This window comes from Ochotona princeps, unplaced genomic scaffold (assembly GCF_030435755.1).
Source record: "Ochotona princeps isolate mOchPri1 unplaced genomic scaffold, mOchPri1.hap1 HAP1_SCAFFOLD_829, whole genome shotgun sequence".
Taxonomy (NCBI): domain Eukaryota; kingdom Metazoa; phylum Chordata; class Mammalia; order Lagomorpha; family Ochotonidae; genus Ochotona; species Ochotona princeps.
In genome coordinates, this window is record NW_026698937.1 from 73254 (window position 1) to 92881 (window position 19628).

The window sequence follows — 19628 nt, forward strand, 5'->3', positions numbered from 1 at the left end:
AGTGCGGCCAGTTCTGCAAAAAAGCGCTCTCTCACCAGTGCAGTTCTCCTTGCACCGCCATTTCTTAGGATTGTCTACGTTGTCAGTGCACACGTCTTCTACCTTTATGTACAACTGGCGACGCCGCTACCGGCGACCACCTGGTGTCGTGACACTCGTATGCCAACGTTCTCCATGTGTTTCCGGAACAATATCCGGGCCGACGATGACTTACAAGACAGCCGTCCTTCAGCGTCTTCGCTCACTGACAATACAGGTGCTGCCATATTCGCAGTATGCACGCTATATATGCCGCATGACGAGTCGCTATTGATCCGTAGGTGACCAGGTATGCCTTTCTGCTGCTTCGAAAGAGTGGGACCTCGATTATTACAACAGCTCCTCATTTGTGTGCCTGTTACTGCAGCGTACGTATCGCCAGTGCTGACGTCGACCTTGTGTCATGGCACCTGCCGGTGATAACCGTGTCGGCTTCGCTGCGCAGGAACGCAAAATAACTCTGGCAGCAGTGACTGCCGTTATTGGGAAGGACCTGCAAAATTCTGGCACCGCTTTCTGCCGGTTTTGCGAGCGAATGCGCTGAAGAGCTCTGCCATAGTTGACTGCCGTTTTTGCGACGGCGCTGAAAAGCGCTGACACCGTCGAATGTCGTTTTTGCGAAGTCTGTGGCAGCAGTGGCTGCTATTTTTGCGAAAAACGTTCTGGCAGCATCGACTGCCGCAGGAGCGAGCGTATCTCGTTTTGTTGCGTAGGGTGCCTTGGTTGCTGCCACATATCAGATGTTCATGCATATGGTCGGGTCTTACCTCTTGGTCCAATGGAGCACGTACGTACTTCAATTATGTAGATACCTAAACAACGACCATCTGGCAGGGGAGGTTTTCTATATGGGTATACGTTTTTGCGAGCGACTACTGCACAGCAGAACTGCCTCCAAGCTGCTTTATACAACAAAGTGACTACATACAAATATACGAGGAGATGGAAATAGATGATTTGACTTCTAATGCGCGAGAGTGCGTGTACATATGGTGAGATAGTCCACAATGCATTGAGACTGACAGAAGCAGGGAGCTACTTAAGAAATTTGTACATAGCAAAACTCATTTTTGTCTTCAGAAAGCGGTGTCGAGTTCGTCAAGGCCTGTGATTGCTGTAGTAGAAGAGCACACAACGCACACACAACACAGAAGAACGTACATGTACATGTAAAACTGACAAGAAGGAAGTGTTGTGAGAGCAGGCAAATCGACCACTGATAGACATGTAGTATTTATAGGTGTTGCCGACGTGCCGTGACCAGGGGCTAAATAACCTACATATGTGTTAGAAATACTACACATTTAATGTATAATATATATATATATAACACATGTAGTATGATTATTACAGATAAGACACCCTGATTAGTGTGACAATCAGAGCAGAAGACGCTATCAAGGTCATGGATACCGCAGCACCAACAAAGAGGGGAACAACCGCCACCCAAGCAGCTAACCCTACAGCAAGACCACCAGTAAACACCACACTGTCTACCAGTGCGCATAGCTGTCCTCATCAACAGACTATATATATATATATATTATATATATGCATACATACATACATGTGTATATATGCATATTACGACGCGCTTTCGGGGATGCTGAACCCACTAAGGCATCACCCAGAGTCAGCAGAAGACGGGCAAAGGCGAGAATTTTCCCATCGACCGCTGGTGAAAGCAGCCACGGCAGCGAGCGAGTGTGTGTGAGCGCTGGACAGAGAAACGCGTGCGTGTGTACCGGAGCCGGCGGCGCATTACATCATAGTACATTAAATGCAGCATTACCAGTCACTGTAGTACTTCTCCATGCGTAGACACTGCTCCACAGTCCTACGACATACATATATATACATATACATATATGTACTCCACCGGTTTATATACGGCTGTAGACATACACCTATACATATATATATATGATTACTGTGTGCGCCAGTGTTCGCAAGTGCGGCCAGTAAGTGTGACGAGTATGAATACTTTCCATTGCTCATATATAGGTATATATATATTGATATGCATATACAACAGAGGAAATTGATGCATGTTCTTACGTGGATACAATGAACACTACCTGTACACGGCATGAGAGCCCTTCGCCGGTGTTCGCGCAGTAGAGCCTAAAAGATGCTTTTTGCGCCGGCATATATACATATATATGTATTAATACACACATTATATATACAACGTACTCCTGTATGTATATATATACATACATTTACAAATATCGTATATATGTATGTATGTATAGTGAGAGGAAGCTCTACGAATTACTGAAAAGCACACGATTTTTACGAAACTGAAATTGTCGACCTGCCTGTAATCTGATTTTGCCTCATATGAACTATTTGAGCGTCTTCACTAACACGCTGAACGACTTGATGTTACATTCGCCATATATGTGTATGTACACACATCGTCCAACATCTCCTTGTTCTATGAGCACATATATATATATATATATATATATATATATATATATATGTTTGCGTGTGCCTTTATCCTTTTTTTCTATCATTGTGTATATATGTATTCATACATATAAGGATGCACGCATATCCCCCGTCTTTCAGCTATCTACGTGTATATACATGTATACGTTTGTATGCATGTACATACACTCCATCTCACAGCGTACGTTTGTTAACGTGTGGCTACACAAAGTCTCACCCCTCTTGCTGCACAGTTACGTTCTGTCGGTACCACGCATGTACGTGCGATTGTATCTGCCTATCTGTGGCGCATAGAGAGACGCCCATCCACATTGCTGTGATAAAGTTGCCATTAGCTATCTACCTAGCCCCATATATACATATATACATATATGTATATACAAACATATATATATATATATCGATGGATACACAAATATAAATGTATAGCTGAGTTATATATGACAAAGATGTATGCATACACGTACGCATGGATTTGATTATCTGTCACTATCAGTTATTTATATATTTATGCATCTATCTCTTTTTACCTCTGCCTATCCATTCACATATATATATATATATATGCATATACGTATTTGCGTGTATGTATGCCGAGGTATTGCAGTTGGTGTGAGGCAATGGCTTTTTTGGGGAGAAAGGAACAACAGCGAAAACTTTATCTTCGCAAAAGTAGAAGTCTTTCCAACATGAGCGACTGTCTATAACCACGACAGCCTACACCTTGACAAATGCACAGGCTTTTTCACTGGAGCACCGAGGCATACCTCGCCACTTGTTGTCACTTGCAGTCTCCTTTTTGTATTTTAGATAGCGCACTGAATTGCGGAAGTTTGCTACCGCTTCATCTTCATGTCCTGCCTCTGCCAAGAAGCTCTCAACGTACACACAACACAAAGAAGCGCCAGTATGTATATTTAATACGTGGAAGATACTGGACGTAGGCTGTGAGTGCAGAAGAAGAAAACAGCAGCAAGAAGAGGCGGAAGAAGAGGAAGAAGAAGAAAACATCACATGCATCCCACTGCGTATCAACACCCAACGTCTTCTCAGAGTGGGGCGACTGTAAAAAACAGGCTGGACACATATATATACTCGCAAGTGCTGAATGCATGCATATGCCTCCAGTTCCCATATGAACCCCAATACACCTTTGTTTACTCGTATCTTTCTCTCTCTCTCCCAAAGTCTCTCTTTCCCGCTCTTTGACTCTGTCTGGCTCTCTCTTTCTTTGAAAGCATGCCTATGTGGATAGGCGAATATTTGTACGCACACACATGCATGATTCTACACATAAACACATACCCATGTATATACATATATTTATACATATGGCTGTTCTTCCTCAGTCAATAGAAAAGAGAGATGATGACTACAGCACTAAGCAGAGCAGTAAAGCTACATACGCTGTGATCCACGCAGAGCTTCCTTACCATCAGAAGAGCCTACGCGGCGTTTTCACCTGCGTGCATGCTTTCTATTACTAGTAAAAATAAATGACTACAATGCCACCCCTACTCACATGTGTCACTCATGCTCATACTGCTGTGACGACACATTCACAACAACCATTACGAACATCATTTCAGTTCAGATACATATGTATATTTATATATGTATGTCTTATCATGCATATACGCGTATGTATATATATATGTATATCTATGTCTCATCATGCGTGTTCGCCACTGTCGTTGTTCGCCTGTATATAGACATGTTGTCGTCAGCCAGTAATGTTGTCTGTGTGGAGGAGGTCCACTATAGGATTATCTTGACATTCGCCTTTGCTGCTAAGATAAATGCACTAATCCACCAGCACATGTGCTGCCTCCCTCCCCTCTACTCGTGGTGTACACACACTATAGCCTCCACATGCTGTGAATGGCAGTTGTATGTACGGTACGGCCGTCATTTCTTATTGCAGTAGCTCTACCTTCAAAGGCCTTACTCAGTAACACCAACACTATTGGTGATATACTCTGTGGGGCCAAGAATGTGGCCTCCTTGCTGCTGCTCGTGGAATATACGTACATACATACATGTATATATATTCATGTATATAGCAGCCTCGCTGCTGCTCGTGATATACATATATGCGCCTTCCTTGCTGCTGTGGGCAGTGATGTATATATATATATAAAAGTATATATGAATATACAAATATGTTAGAGTCTTCAGATGACGGCTGTACTGCGGCTTTGATTGGTACACAAATTTTCTTCGTTTCCACACATTTGAGAGCTCTCCACTACTAACGGCGTGTTGTACAGTAAGGCCGTGCTGCTACTGCTATCGTAGAAGTCTAGACTTAAGTGTTTTGCTGCTACATCATACGTAGTAGCCCTCTAACATCACTGTGCGGGGAGTATATACTTCCGCTGTGACGTTCAAACCACAACACACGGACATATCACTAGTAACTTATTGCTGCTACTGCATCACGTCCCCTATTCATATGGCCGTGCTGCTAGTGCAGGCATGGAAGCTGTGGGTATGTTGCTACTACCGGCCTTCAATATTCTGCGGCCCACACCCTCGCCACCCTCCCGGCCAACATATACACACATACACACACACACAAGCGTGGGGCTGCTCGTAGCGCATGTAGACGCGCGCTGCGACGCCTCTACACTTATAGTGACCTACGGCTGCTAGGCGGGTCGCAGTACGTCGTGGCCTTATCGTTCTCACCGTCATGCGCCCGCTACTGCTGCTCGCATATATACACGGTGTGCACCGTACACAGTATTGACGTGTAAATGCCTTTTGCAATATATGCTTAGAGCCTTTACATTGATAATAAATTACAACCACTACTGATACTACTATTACTGCTACAACTACTATATAGTACTAATCCTGTAATAACTACTACTAATACGACTAATACTATTACGACCACTGCTACTACTACTGCGACTACTGCTACTACTATTACGACTACTACTACTGTTACGACTACTACTACTCTACTACTACTACAGCCACTGCTACTACCACTACTACTAAAACTACTACTACTTCTACGACCACTGCTACTACTACTAATACTACTACTAATACTACTACTACTGCTACTACTACTACAACTACTACTACGACCGCTGCTACTGCTACTACTACTACGACCGCTGCTAATACAACTGCTACTACTACTACTACGACCACTGCTACTACCACTATTACTTAGACTACTACAACTACTACTAGGACTACTGCTACTACTACTACTAAGACCACTGCCACTACTACTACCACTACTACGATTATTACTACTACTACTACTATGACGACCACTGCTAATACTACTGCTACTACTACTACAGCTACTACTACTACTACTAATATATATATATATATATATACATTTGTACTACTACTACTACTACAGCTACTCCTCCTACTACTAATATATATATATATATATCTACATATATATATATATACATACATACATATGTATGGGTGTCGAATGAGGATTGAGCTACTGCTGCTGGCATCTTCTACGATGTACTTACGGGCGTCACGTATGAGGGACTAATTGCCATTGGTAGTACTCCCGTCTTCTGCATATGTATATCTACTGAGGCAGTTCTTCCAACCCACCTACCCTCCTGCGTTGCTAGTTCTTATACGGAAAAACAAGAAGAGAACAACTGCTATTGGTGTTCCTGCTACTACTTCAAAAGAAAGGGAAAGAAGCTGCTAATGCTGGTTCTGCTGTTGCTTTAGACAGACAGAAAAGCTGCTATTGCTCGTTCTGCTGCTGCTTCAGCAGTAGTAGACGTATGCCGTCATACCGTGTAACGCGAACTTCACGTGCTCCGCGCAGAGGGAGAGAAGGTTCTTGATGAAGTCTACTGTCACCTGCAATCACATGCAAGACACGATCTGTCGCCGAAATAGCCTCTCTATCACAAGAAAAAAAAGTGCACGGAGAGTAGGTGACCACACCGTGCTCATCGTACCACCGCGTTTATACACGCCGCTCTGATCTCGTGTGTGATACCTGCCACACATACTATATATAGATGGATGGATATACGCACGTACGTAGACCCATATAGAGATATATAAACCTATACATACATGCATATACATTCACACACATGTAGGCGAAAAATGTAGTACTGCCCTTCGCCACAGTCACCCGCTAGGAAAGAAATGCTGGACCTTCTTTTCCTCCCCCACTCATCTTTGACGCTCTGAGTAGAATGACCGGCTACCCTGTCAAGATTCGAGGCTTTCAGTGCAGTCCCCTCTCAGGGTACGAACAAATGAGTACGACTGACCACGCAGTCACTCTCTCCACAGCTTTTCAGGTGGCACCACCCACAACCCCCCAGTAGTTGAAGCTTTCAGTACGCCCACTCTCTCAATAGCTGAACCCTAATGTATGGCCATCCCCTCAATAGTTGAAGATTTGAGTAGGGCCATCCTCACACCTAGTTGTCGCGTCAAGTATGGCCACCCCTCTCAGTAGTTGAAGCTTTGACTATAGCCACCCCTCGCCGTAGCTGAACCTTAATGTATGGCCATCTCCTCAGTAGTTGAAGTTTTCAGTAGGGCCATCCCCCCCCAGTTGTTGCTTTAGGTATGGCCAGCCTCTCAGTAATTGAAGCGTGGTGTACCGCCACCCTCACAATTGTCAAAGCCTTCATAGAAGTTCCCTCTCGGTTTACAAAGCTCGGAGAAGGACTACTGCCGCCACCTTTTCAATATATGGAGCTCTGAGTGAGACCAACGCGACTACCCTCTCACTATTTACAGCGCTGATTGATGCCTTTCGTTCAGTATGGAGAGTTTTGTGTGTTCAAGTGGTCTCAACACATAATGTCTCGAGTGAGACCATCGACCACCCTCTCAATATTCACAGCTCTGAGCGGTGCCTCCTTCTCGGCGTATTGAAGGCTTTATGTGACAGTAGCAATCTCTCGAAGTATGTTTACCTTCTCAGTATATATATAAGCTCCGAGCGAGACTGTCCACCCTCTCCGTATTCAACATGTTACGTGAGGCCGCCCTCCGAGTCTTAATGGCTGCTTGATTATCACTACCCTATTGATGTGTGCAGTCGAGCGACTCTCTCACTATACATACCTTGGACTGGGAATTACCACCCTCTCAGTATATATATATATGTATATATATAAATCCGCTCGAGTGGGACTACTGTCTTAGTTTATGAAGCCTTCTCTCAGTATATAGAGCACTGACTGGGACTACTACCTTCTTTGTACATATATATATAAAACCGCTTCAGTGCAAGTTCCCTCTCAGTATATAAGGCATTGACTAGTACTTACTACCCTCCCAGTAAACACATACATAAATATATATATATATATTCATATGAAGGCCCTTGAGTGGAAGTGTTACCTCTCCGTATATAGAGTATTGACTGGACTTACTACCCTCTCAGTGTATATATACAGCCACTCGAGTGGGGCCAGCGTTATAGTCTTTATCGAAGCTTTGAGTGATACCGGCTGAGCTGCATGCACTCCCTAACGGTCACGTAATACCCTTTTTGGGGAAGTCTATCTCTCTCTCTCTCTCTCTCTCTCTATATATATATATATATATCTGTTGCTGCTATACATACTTCCAGTGGTATTAGAACGTTACACGAGGCTGTCTGCAACTCTCTTTACACATACTGCTTGTGATACAGAGTAGATCAAGTCTCTCTCTGTCTCTCTCTCTGTATATATACGTATGCATATACATATACATATATATATGTATATATATATATACGTATATGTGTATGGATATGTATATTGTTGTTGTTGAGGCATTCCCTCGCGCATAGTCATCGTTAATCACAAAATTTCTGTCAATGGTGGAAGTACCACTTTTCAGTCTTTTAGTATAGAAAGACTGTCTGATAAAATATATATTACATATATGTATATGTGAGTTCTCATTGGGTCTTCTTTTCACACACAGGAGGGGAGAATGTCAACAGAGAGATATTCTCGGAGAGCATTGTTCGTCAAGAGATTGAAACTCAGGCTTCATTTTTGTTCTTTTTCTAACCCCGTAAGCATACTTGGGATGCCTTTATTCCTGTGTTATGAATACTAGTGGGGCTGTTTTCCCTATATATATGTGACTCTCTCTGTCTCTCTAAAAATGTGTACATCTACGTATGTATGTATGTGTATATGCATATATATATATAGGGACGCACCTCTGGATTATCTCTTTCGTAGTAATATATATACTCGTCGAGTATATCAGTGAACAAACCGACGTGGGTCGTAGAAGACTGCACTGCGATATCGGCAATTTTCAAGCATTTCTGTAAACATTCAAGTACGCGTCGGGGGTCTCGAAATAATTCCTATTGTCACAAAAAGAAGAAAAACACAGGACATGCACAAAAGAAAAAAAGTGATGTCGAGAAGTATAAAGTAGTAGATGTAGTAGTAGTAGTATTGGCACTTGCTCAAAGGCACTAGCAATAGCAAAAGTAATGTGTATGGCTGTATTAGTTGGACCTCTAGTAATAGTAGTAGTAACAGTGGTAGTAGACTAGCAAAAAGAAACGAATAGTAATTTGTGAAGAAGAATACTTCATCAGAGAAGAGCAGTCAAAGAGGATGGATGTGCTTCTGAAGCTGCAGACTTCCATATATTATGACACCATATGCGAAAAATAACACTAAGTATATAACCTGGTGAAGCAACGAGTAAATATATATATATATATATATATATATATATGTATATATTCATTTATACGTACCATGTGCAAGAGCGGTACTAAGAAGATATATATATATATATATATACGAGGAATCCCATGAGTGAACATACAAAAGCCATTGAAGTAATGAACAAGGCCATACATATATATATATAAATATATATATCTCTATATATATATGAAAGCCAGGGAAGTAATCGAATAAGAGCATATACATACACATACATATGATTTTATATGTAAGCCAGTAACGTTGTGGGAAGATACTACATATATATGAAGCCTGTGGAATAATAACGAAAAGAAACTGTTTGTACATATATATATATATATATATATACATATGTATGATATGAATGGAAGCCAGCGGAGTAAACCTGAAAAGTTGATTTGGCAGAAAAAGACTGCTAGTAAGGGGGAGAGGAGATGAAGAGAGAATTTTCTCATCTCTAAATCATGAGAGGACTTATTTATTTGAGAGAATATCAGTCAGAAATATACTCCCTCAGAGTAGAAGTTAATAAACAACGAGACTGTCTAGCGGTTGTGTCTACACAGACTTCCCCTCTCTTCATCATTATGCACAGAGATGGAATGAATATTCTCCCGTCATAATGCGTAGTAGTAATAATTAGAGAAGTATTACTAGTTTACTCACAATAGTAATAGAGACAATAATATAGTAATAGCGGTAATAATGGTATCGATTAGAATAATAAAAATGGTACGGATGATGATAATAATCATATTAGTTTCGATGGTACCGATGATTTTAACATTAATGACAATAAAAATGACAATAATACTAATAGTTACAATTAGTCGATGTGTCAAGTGGCACGTGGTTATTACTGCCAACAAACTATCAAACACGATATGCCCTACACTCATAATTCCTTTGCAGGCATATACATATATATATATATATGTGATAACAATAACACTCATAGTATTGATGATACTAATAATGATAGGTTCAATGGCAATAAGAATGATAATGATACTAATTAGTCTAGTAATAGTTGTGATGTATCAAGTGGCATGTAGTTGATATTGCGGCGGTGGCAGACAGAGGTCCCTTCTCCCATTCCGCGTAGAGGGAATAAATTTTTCTCCCCTGAGGATGTGTCTTTCCTCCTACGGTGTGCTGCCGTCCACAACTACGCAGTGTCAGCTTCGTCCATATTGCAGCCGCCGTCCACTACTACGCATTGTTAGCTTCGTTTATATTGCAGACGCCGTCCACTACTACGCAGTGTTAGCTTCGTTTATATTGCAGCAATTCGAACACAAGTGTCATTCTGTTGATATGCTTATAGAGAGAAGTTGAGTTGTTTTCTCTCCGTAGGATTATATATATCCCCTTGTTTTCTGTTGGCGTCCACCACGCTTTATTTGTCTGTTCATATATGGCTGTCCCCCCCGTCGCCGACCACCAGCCCTCTAAATTTTTTCTGCGAAGCCGTCTTTTTCCTTCGCTTCTTTTCCACTTGTTATGCACACGCTAATGAGTATGAAGATTAATGCAGGATTATTGCTCTTTTTATAAGCTAGTCGTTCTTTTTCGAAATACCTCCGTATTGAAAGAAGACTCCCAGACAGAGACATGCACTCATGAAAAAATCATTTTCTCTCTTACATCATTATTGCTGCTATACAGACACACAAAGAAAACTGCAGTGGTACAAGTGCTAGCAGTAGTTACACTACTACTAGTAGTAGTAGGAGCTGTAGTAGTACAGGATGTATGTATCTATGTATCTATGTATGTATCTATGTCTCTATCTATGTATATATGTATCTATCTATGTATCTATGTATCTATCTATGTATCTATCTATGTATCTATGTATCTCTCTATGTATCTATGTATCTATCTATTTATCTATGTATCTATCTTCTATTTCTATCTATCTCTCTACCTATATTAATCTACCTACTTATATCTACATATGTATTTATGTATGTATGTATCTATCTATCTATATATGTATACTTGGTAGCACAGTAGTATGTACGTATACATATATACAGTCAGTTGCTGAGTAGTAATACAAAAGTAGCTGTGGTATGACGAATCAGAAGGGCTGTCAATGTGTGGAATGCTTTTAAACAATTCTTTAAAAAAAAAAAACTATTTTGAGGAGGAGGAAGAGGCAAAACTTACATTATTCCAGAAGAGATGAGAACACGCGAGAATAGCTCGACATTGATCGGGTTTCTTTAGAAGTTTAGCAGCATGCTGAGCGACTTTGGCACAAACAGTCTCGTAACTTTCTCTTTCTAGTGTATGAATATGACCAGAAAGGCATCCAACAAATTGCAGTAAGTACATATACTGATTTTTGCTGTCTAATATTTCTTCTTCGTAGCACACTAGTGCTTGCGTAAGAAATTCATATACAATGGCTTCGTATGAAGACGCAGAAGCAGACGCTGATGTACCGCTAGTACCAGACACAGCAATAGACAACCCTACCCCTCCCCCGCCGCCTACAACTAGTGCACTACTATTATTGGCAACCATGCCTACTTCGTAGATTTGCTGTGTCCGCACTCTCTGCTGCCATAAGAAAGAGTCTCAAGGCGCTCTGCACGCACACATACACAAAACGTGGCAGAAAAAAAAAGACGACAGACGCACAACTCGATTTATGCTCCTATACGCGAATGGGAAGTCTGTACGAATCGCACAAAAAATAAGCCTTCATGCACGTATTAAGTGTGCGTACGCACGTATACATATCTATATGTATATAGAAGGATGTACGTACACATGTGTATTCATATATATTTGTGTGTATACATGTATATGATGTAGTAATAGTATATTCTACAATATATGTCTGCGTTTTCTGCTGCCATTTGAGCGTGCACACCTATACGCACATAAGAAAATGAGACACACCCAAGTACTACTGCTTCTATAAAGAATATGCAAAAAGTGTACGAAACCTATTGATATGCACTCATATATGTGTACATATATGGAGGAGAGCTGAGTACAGAAATTAACTATATATACATACACATACATATATGCGTGGAGGAAGACGTGTTCTTGCGAGTTGTAGGATCCACCTCAAATTTAGTGGAAGACACGGTTCATTGAGATTAGCACGGACGGTCACATATATATTATGAACATCAAAAAAGCAACAACAACTCCACTGAAAGCACGTAAAACATGCGGATATTATTGAGGATTTGCTATAATAGAGCATGACCAATGTTACTATACTACAACACAAGATCTATATGTATATATATATGTACTTTATATATATGCGTTATTCACCACATAGAGGTGTTATAGGCTAGATAATACCTCCTGTTCGCCGAGTAATATGCTGTAAGAGAGTATGACAAATGTCACTAAATTAAAACACAGTATCTTTATATATATATATGTGCACCATATGTATATATATATATATTTATATGCGTTTCCTATAGATATATATAGGTGTTATAGCCTAGATGCTACGTGTTGTTCACCAAGTAGTGAAAGTGAGTTCCTACATAGGAAGAAGTATCAGTAGTTTGTAGCCAACTACCGTATCTGTACGTACAGAAAGGACATACGTATTAGTACTCTTTTAAGTCGAGTGAAACTATAATACCTTTCCACATATACGGAGAGCGTAAACCTATAAACTGTTCCTACATATAAGAGAGTGTTAGTACATACGTACACACACATATGTATACATATCTGCATATATATATATATATATATACATGTATATATATGTATATATATATATATTCTCGTACCTGAGGGTCAGACTGAACAAGTTGCATGCATGTTGAGTGTACAAATTGATAGACTTTCTTTCCAGAGACAACAGGCATGGTAGTATTATTACTACTACTAGAATTAGGACTATTGCTGCTGCTATTGATAATAGAAGTAGTAGTAGTAGTAGTACTATTCTTGTCGGCATTGAGTTCTGGAGTTCCCTCCAACTGTCGCTGCTGGAGTTGCTCTGTGCGATCCAGTATGCGAGGCACGAGTTCAAGAGCTGCAACTACCAATGGAGGCCCCAAGTATCGTAGTCGCCGCAAGCCTCCTACATTACTCAACCACACATTCACACACACACACACACACACATACACACATATACACTCGTACATATTATATGCATACTACAAGTAGACATGCACAGCAAACATATACACACACACATACCTACACCTGTAGGCGCGCACACACTTGCTCGCGGAGCTCCTACATTAGTCCACACACAAACACACATACAGCTGCCCTCAAATACATATATATATACATATATATATATATGAGCACACATACAGCTGCCCTCACATACACATATATATATATATATATATATACGAGCACACACACATCTGCCCTCACATATATACATATATATGTGAATATACAGTCAAACACGCAACATTACTGCACGCACAACGGCACACGGAGATATATCCACTCAGGTATACACGCATACCCTCAGACATTCAACAAACACATACACACATACACTTACAGACACATAGATACACATGCATACAATCAGGAAGGCAGTACTACCCCACACAAACAGATACACTCAGATACGCACAACACACGAACATTCTATTTACACACACAAACATATAAACACAGGCGCACGTACAAACGCCCGCAGACCTCCTGCACTACTATCCACACCAACATATGAACGAGTTTTTTTCACGTGAGTAGAGAAAGAGATGGCTCAAGCTGGTCACCCTGTTCTCTTTGTATGTCCAACTGCCTATACGCAAGGCCACTTCCTGCCCATAAAAACAAAGCACACATAACCACAATGAATGTGTGTGCTGACTTGGAGGGAATTCTCTTCAGTCGTTCTCATCAAAGAAAGCAGCATGTGAGTAACGTGCAACAATACCATTATAAGAGGACTCTCACCGATAAACCAAATGTGTAGAGAGTATCTTCAGAATCAGTGCTGTACTACTACTACTACTATGCTAATGACGTGGGCTGCTGCCAACCGCGGGGGCTACTATTATATGCTGCTGCGATTTGTCGCTGCCACAACCACAACCAACACCATCTGCTCCCGCTGCTGCCATCTGGGGGCTATTACTACTACTACTACTAACACCACCGCATTAGATGCTGCAATATCCTGCTGTCATCTGCGAGCTACTACCATGTGTTGCTGCGATTTGCCGCTGCCACAACCACAACCAACACCACCTGCTGCCGCTGCTGCTGCCTCCATCTCCTGGTGCCATCTGTGCTACTGCTAATACTACAAATGCATTAGTTGCTGCCATCTTGTTCTGCTGCCATGTGGCGTCTACTACAACTTGCTGCTACAATTTGTTGCCACCACCACCTGCTGCTGCCGCTGCCTCTGCCAATTGCTGCTGCCGTCTTCTGCAGCTATGTGTGCTACTACTACTACTACCGCACCAGCTGCTGCCATCTCCTGCTGTCGTGTAGGGGCTGCTGCTACAGTTTCCTGCTGCCATTTGTTGCTGCCCTTTGCTCCTTTTATTAGTCCTACTAAATGTGATACTGAAGTTTGCTGCTGCCCTTTGCTGCTGCTGGTGCTACCGCAGTGTGCTGCTGCCCTTTGTCACTATACCGTGTGGTTGCCATGTGCTGCTGTGTCCGTTCGTTACTGCCACTTGCTGTTGTATTCTGTATGCTACAACAATTTCCTGCTGCCTTTTGATGCCGCTGTCTGCTGGTGGCGCTGCTCCTGCTGCTGTTGCACGCTTTTCTTTCCAAAAAAAATACTTAGCCTTACACTCAGCTACTGCTTGCCTAGCACCACAAACTACCGTATACTAAAAACTGATGTGCCTGAAAAAATATACTAAACTCATATGTATACACATATATATGATGTATGTGTAAGATATATATATACATACTATGTATGTAGACATGTGAACATGTGGCTAGTGAATAGTCGTTCCATTTTGTTCTCCTCACTAGTTGTTTGCCTAGCAAGAGAGAGTAGCGTATGAAGCCCACATCTACTACACAGTGATCCTGACATATATATTCATATGTATGTGTACATGATTATGTCAGTTGTATGTAGCACTTTGGTTTCCGTACCTTCAGCAAATGTTTGCCTAGCAAGACAGAGTAGCGTGAAATGTACATCCGTGTCAGCGTTGTACAACAAATGTACGAGTTTCGCGATATCTTCTTGTTCCTTAATGAATTCCGAGGAAGACATAGTACTACCACTACTAATACTACTACTACTGCCGATCCCACCAGCGCCCCCACCCCCTGCTGCTGTAATATTACCACCCCTCATATTGTGAGTGCTATTTCTGCAGACACTTTTATCATCCATACATTCTTCTCGCTTGTATGCATGATGATCGCTTCCATGGTGAGAGCCACTTCCTCCTCCTCCTCCTCGTTCTCCCATCGCCCTTCTTCCCTGCTGTTGACCCCCGCCTTCCTCAAAATTGTCCACGCTGTTCATGTTGCCGCTGTCTCGGAGAAGTGGAGACACAAACTCCAGAAAACGTGATACAGACGAGGGCTGCTCCAACTGGGCTCCTGCTGCTAATACCGCTCCAACCATCGATGACGCCACTGCAAACAACATGCATCATATTCGAAAGAGTAGATGACACACACACTCACACACACACACATACGCACACACACACTCACACGCACACACACACACACATATGCGCACACACACACATATGCGCACACACACACACACACGCACACACACACATATGCTCACACACACACATGCTCACACACACACACAGAGACACAGACACACACACACACACACACCAACACATACACACACATACGCAGACATATGCAGAGAGAGAAAGCATGAGCAACATATCAGCAACCCCATGGACCAGCAGCAGCGTCAGAGAACTAGCTGTGGCAGCAGCAGCGTCAAAGAACTAGCTGTGGCAGCAGCAGCGTCAAAGAACTAGCTGTGGCAGCAGCAGCAGTAGTAGTAGTAGTAGCAATAGTAGTAATAGCCTACTATCACACACATACACATGTATTAGAGGCAGCATGTTAGCTGCAACACAGGAGAAGGAAGTAGGCAATACCTCAAGAGTTGCTTATGCCAGCATCAGCATAATAACGGCGGTAGCATTGCTGTGTGGCAGCAGCAAACGGAGAAGAGGAAAATATATTTGCACAAAAAGTGTTTTGGAGCACCAGTACTCAATGAGAAAAGCATAAAAAAAAGAAGGCTACCAGAGGCTGTTGGCAGCACAAGTGAAAATCCCCACACACACGTACATATATATATATATATATAGCCCCAGTACACCCAATTATCATTCAAACATATGTCTCTCTCTTTCTCTCCGTATATATATATATATAGAGAGAGAGAGAGAGAGAGCGAGGGAAAACGAGAGAGAGATGTACGCGTTGTGTAGCAAGCGAATTGAAGAGATACACATATATATATATAGATATAGAGAGAGAGAGATGCGTCTAGTATTCATCAGCGAGAAATCCTTGCTTCTAACAGAACACTGGAGGGAAAGAGATACACAGACAGAGCGGGTGAGAGTGAACTTGCCTTGTCTTTTTAAATCATCATTGAGAAATCCCATTACGACAGGGAAGTGCTGCAATTCGAGGACTGGTAGAGAGAGACTTCGTAAGGGAGAGGAGATTATCTCCACAAGGGCATCCACAGCAGCAGGGGTAAGTATTGGTGGAGCTCCTTTGTGGTAGCCTCCAGCGTCGTAATACATGTTTGTGCTGTTGACATTATCTGACGCACTATTATGACGACTGTTGTTCATAGTGACATTGTGATCTGTAGGAGGAAACGGACTACCACCACTACTACTATCCTGGCGATATCTGCTTGCAGTTCTGAAGCTCTCGCTACTACATCCACAGCTGGATAGTAAGAGACTTACAGAGCCTAGTATGGCATCAACGTAGTCAATTCTATCTGGATAGAGAGATAGAGAAAAACTTAGGAAGGCTTGTTGCAACTCTAGCAAACCCGTTAGATCTACTATCGCATTCGTGCTGCATCCGCCTCCTCCTCCTCCCGCTGTACGTGAGCCTTGTTGTTCTTCATACCCTCCTATACCATTAATACTCATATTACTACTACTACTACCATTTATATTTGCATGGGGTGAAGACCCTCGTCCACCCCCGCCTCCTCCATCCACTCCAGCTGCTTGTTCTTCAAGATAATATATATATCGCTGTTGTAACTCTCCTATATAACGCTGAAATAGTGAATATATATCATGTTCAGTAGGGAGGTTCTGTACACACACACACACACACATACACACACATATACATATATGCATGTACACAGGCATCAAAAACATTAGTGCTCGATTTCTAGTGTTCCGTGGACATGAAGATATACATACACACACACACACAGATACACATACACATGCAAATGTACATAAACACACACGAGGCACCACTACTGCTCGATTACTTGATAAACAGGCATGCATACACACACGCCGATGCACGTATGTACACGTAGCACCACTAATGCTATATAATTATCATTATTATTGGACGAAAAGAGATATATACACACATACCCACACACATGTACACATGCAGATGTTTATATACACGCACGCAGCATTGGCCTTCACTTGTAATATTAGTGGACAAATATACAAACACACACACACACCCCTACACATGCACATGTACATACCCACCCGTAGAAACACTTGTGGTAATCTATATTTATTTTTATTATTATTTGACGAGACAACATACTGCATCCATACACATACACATATACACATATAAATACATGAGGATGTACACAAATACACACATGCAGCTATAGGTCGAATATCATCATTATTTGACATAAATACATACAGGCACACATACACACATACGCATATATACACATGCAGACGTACATACACAGACGCAACACCACTAGTTCTGGATTATGTCTGTTTTTCATCTGACAAAAAGATATACACATACACACACACACATGCACACATACACAAATACACACGCAGCACCACTAGTGGTTGATCATCATTTCTATTTGACTTTTTCCTTTTCGTTGTTCTCTTGCACTTGGACAGTCTCCTTTTCAAATATAGTAATGTATAAAACAGTATCAATAATAATAATACTACGAGAAGTAGTGGTAGCAATAGACTTTTTCTACTTCAGGCGTCTTGCTGCTTCTCTAGTCAGTGACTACAGAGACCCTCTTCTTTCTCTTTTTTTTTTCTTCTGCTTCTTCTTCTTTTTTGGTAATACTACTACAACCCTCTCTACGTTCGAGCACAATATACGTTCTAGGCCTCTCGCTGTTGCTGCTTGCTGTTGTAGGTATGGTTCTACAAAGTATTAGTTGGAAGTCAGTAGCACTATCGTATTACTTACTATATATTTTATAATCGTTGGGAGGGGGAATCAATAGCACTACTTTTTTACTAACGTTGTAGTACATAGTCGAGAGTCAATAGCACTATCGTATTACTTACTGTGTTTTGTGATTGGTGAGAGTCAATAGCACTATCCTATCACTTACTATGTATTATATAGTAGTTGAGAGTGAGTAGCGCTACTCTATTACTTACTATATATTATAGTTGTTAGGAAGAGTCACTAGCACTATGGTATTACTTACCATTTACTATGTAAGAGCTGAGTGTCAATAGCACTATCGTATTACTTACTATGTATTACGATTGGTGAGAGCCAATAGCACTATCCTTTTGATTACTATGTATTATATAGTAGTTCAGAGTCAAGAAGACTATCGTATCACTTACTATGTGTTATAATACAGAGTCACTTGTTGTATTTGTAGTCTATAGTGCACTGCTACGGCAGCGGTGAATTGCTTACAGTAGGTGATGCTTGGGCAAAGGCAGCCAAACGATTGAGAAGATTCACAAAGATTGACTTCAAATCGACTGTACGTCAACACAGCAGAAAACAGCAGCATCAATAACAGAAACAGCAGCAACACCAACAGCTACAGAAGCAGCAGCAACAGCAACAGAAGCAGCAGCAACAGCAACAGAAGCAGCAGCAACAGCAACAGAAGCAGCAACAGCGACAGCAACAGAAGCAGCAACAGCGACAGCAGCAGCAGCAACAGTAGCAGCGAAAATCATGGCAGCAGAAAACGTTTGTGTATATCAACGTTAGTAGTAGCAGCACACGATGATATTACTATGTATACATATGCATATACATACTCACCTATATATAGAGAGAGATTAACAGGATGAGCAGAAATCAATATATAAATAGATATGTAAACTGATAGCAACAGCAGAAAATATGATATATATATATATATACATGCTAACAGCAACAGCAGAAATTTATATACGTATACGTATACACTGACATCATCAGCAGGAATAAAAATATCTATATATA

General features: G+C 41.4%; 1 protein-coding gene across 1 annotated transcript; it reads right to left on the bottom strand.

The window, feature by feature from the left end:
- Positions 1 to 397: 397 nt before the first annotated feature.
- Positions 398 to 19153, bottom strand: LOC131479141 (uncharacterized; the record flags this gene model as incomplete). Its single annotated transcript, XM_058659712.1, has 14 exons — positions 398 to 765; positions 3264 to 3359; positions 6297 to 6363; positions 8693 to 8845; positions 11379 to 11647; positions 11745 to 11802; positions 12989 to 13079; positions 13182 to 13284; positions 15306 to 15425; positions 15654 to 15800; positions 16783 to 16941; positions 17053 to 17256; positions 17320 to 17494; positions 19086 to 19153. Coding segments are annotated over 14 exons (2078 nt in total), but the record flags the coding sequence as incomplete, so codon positions are not given.
- Between the last annotated feature and the right edge of the window lie 475 nt (positions 19154 to 19628).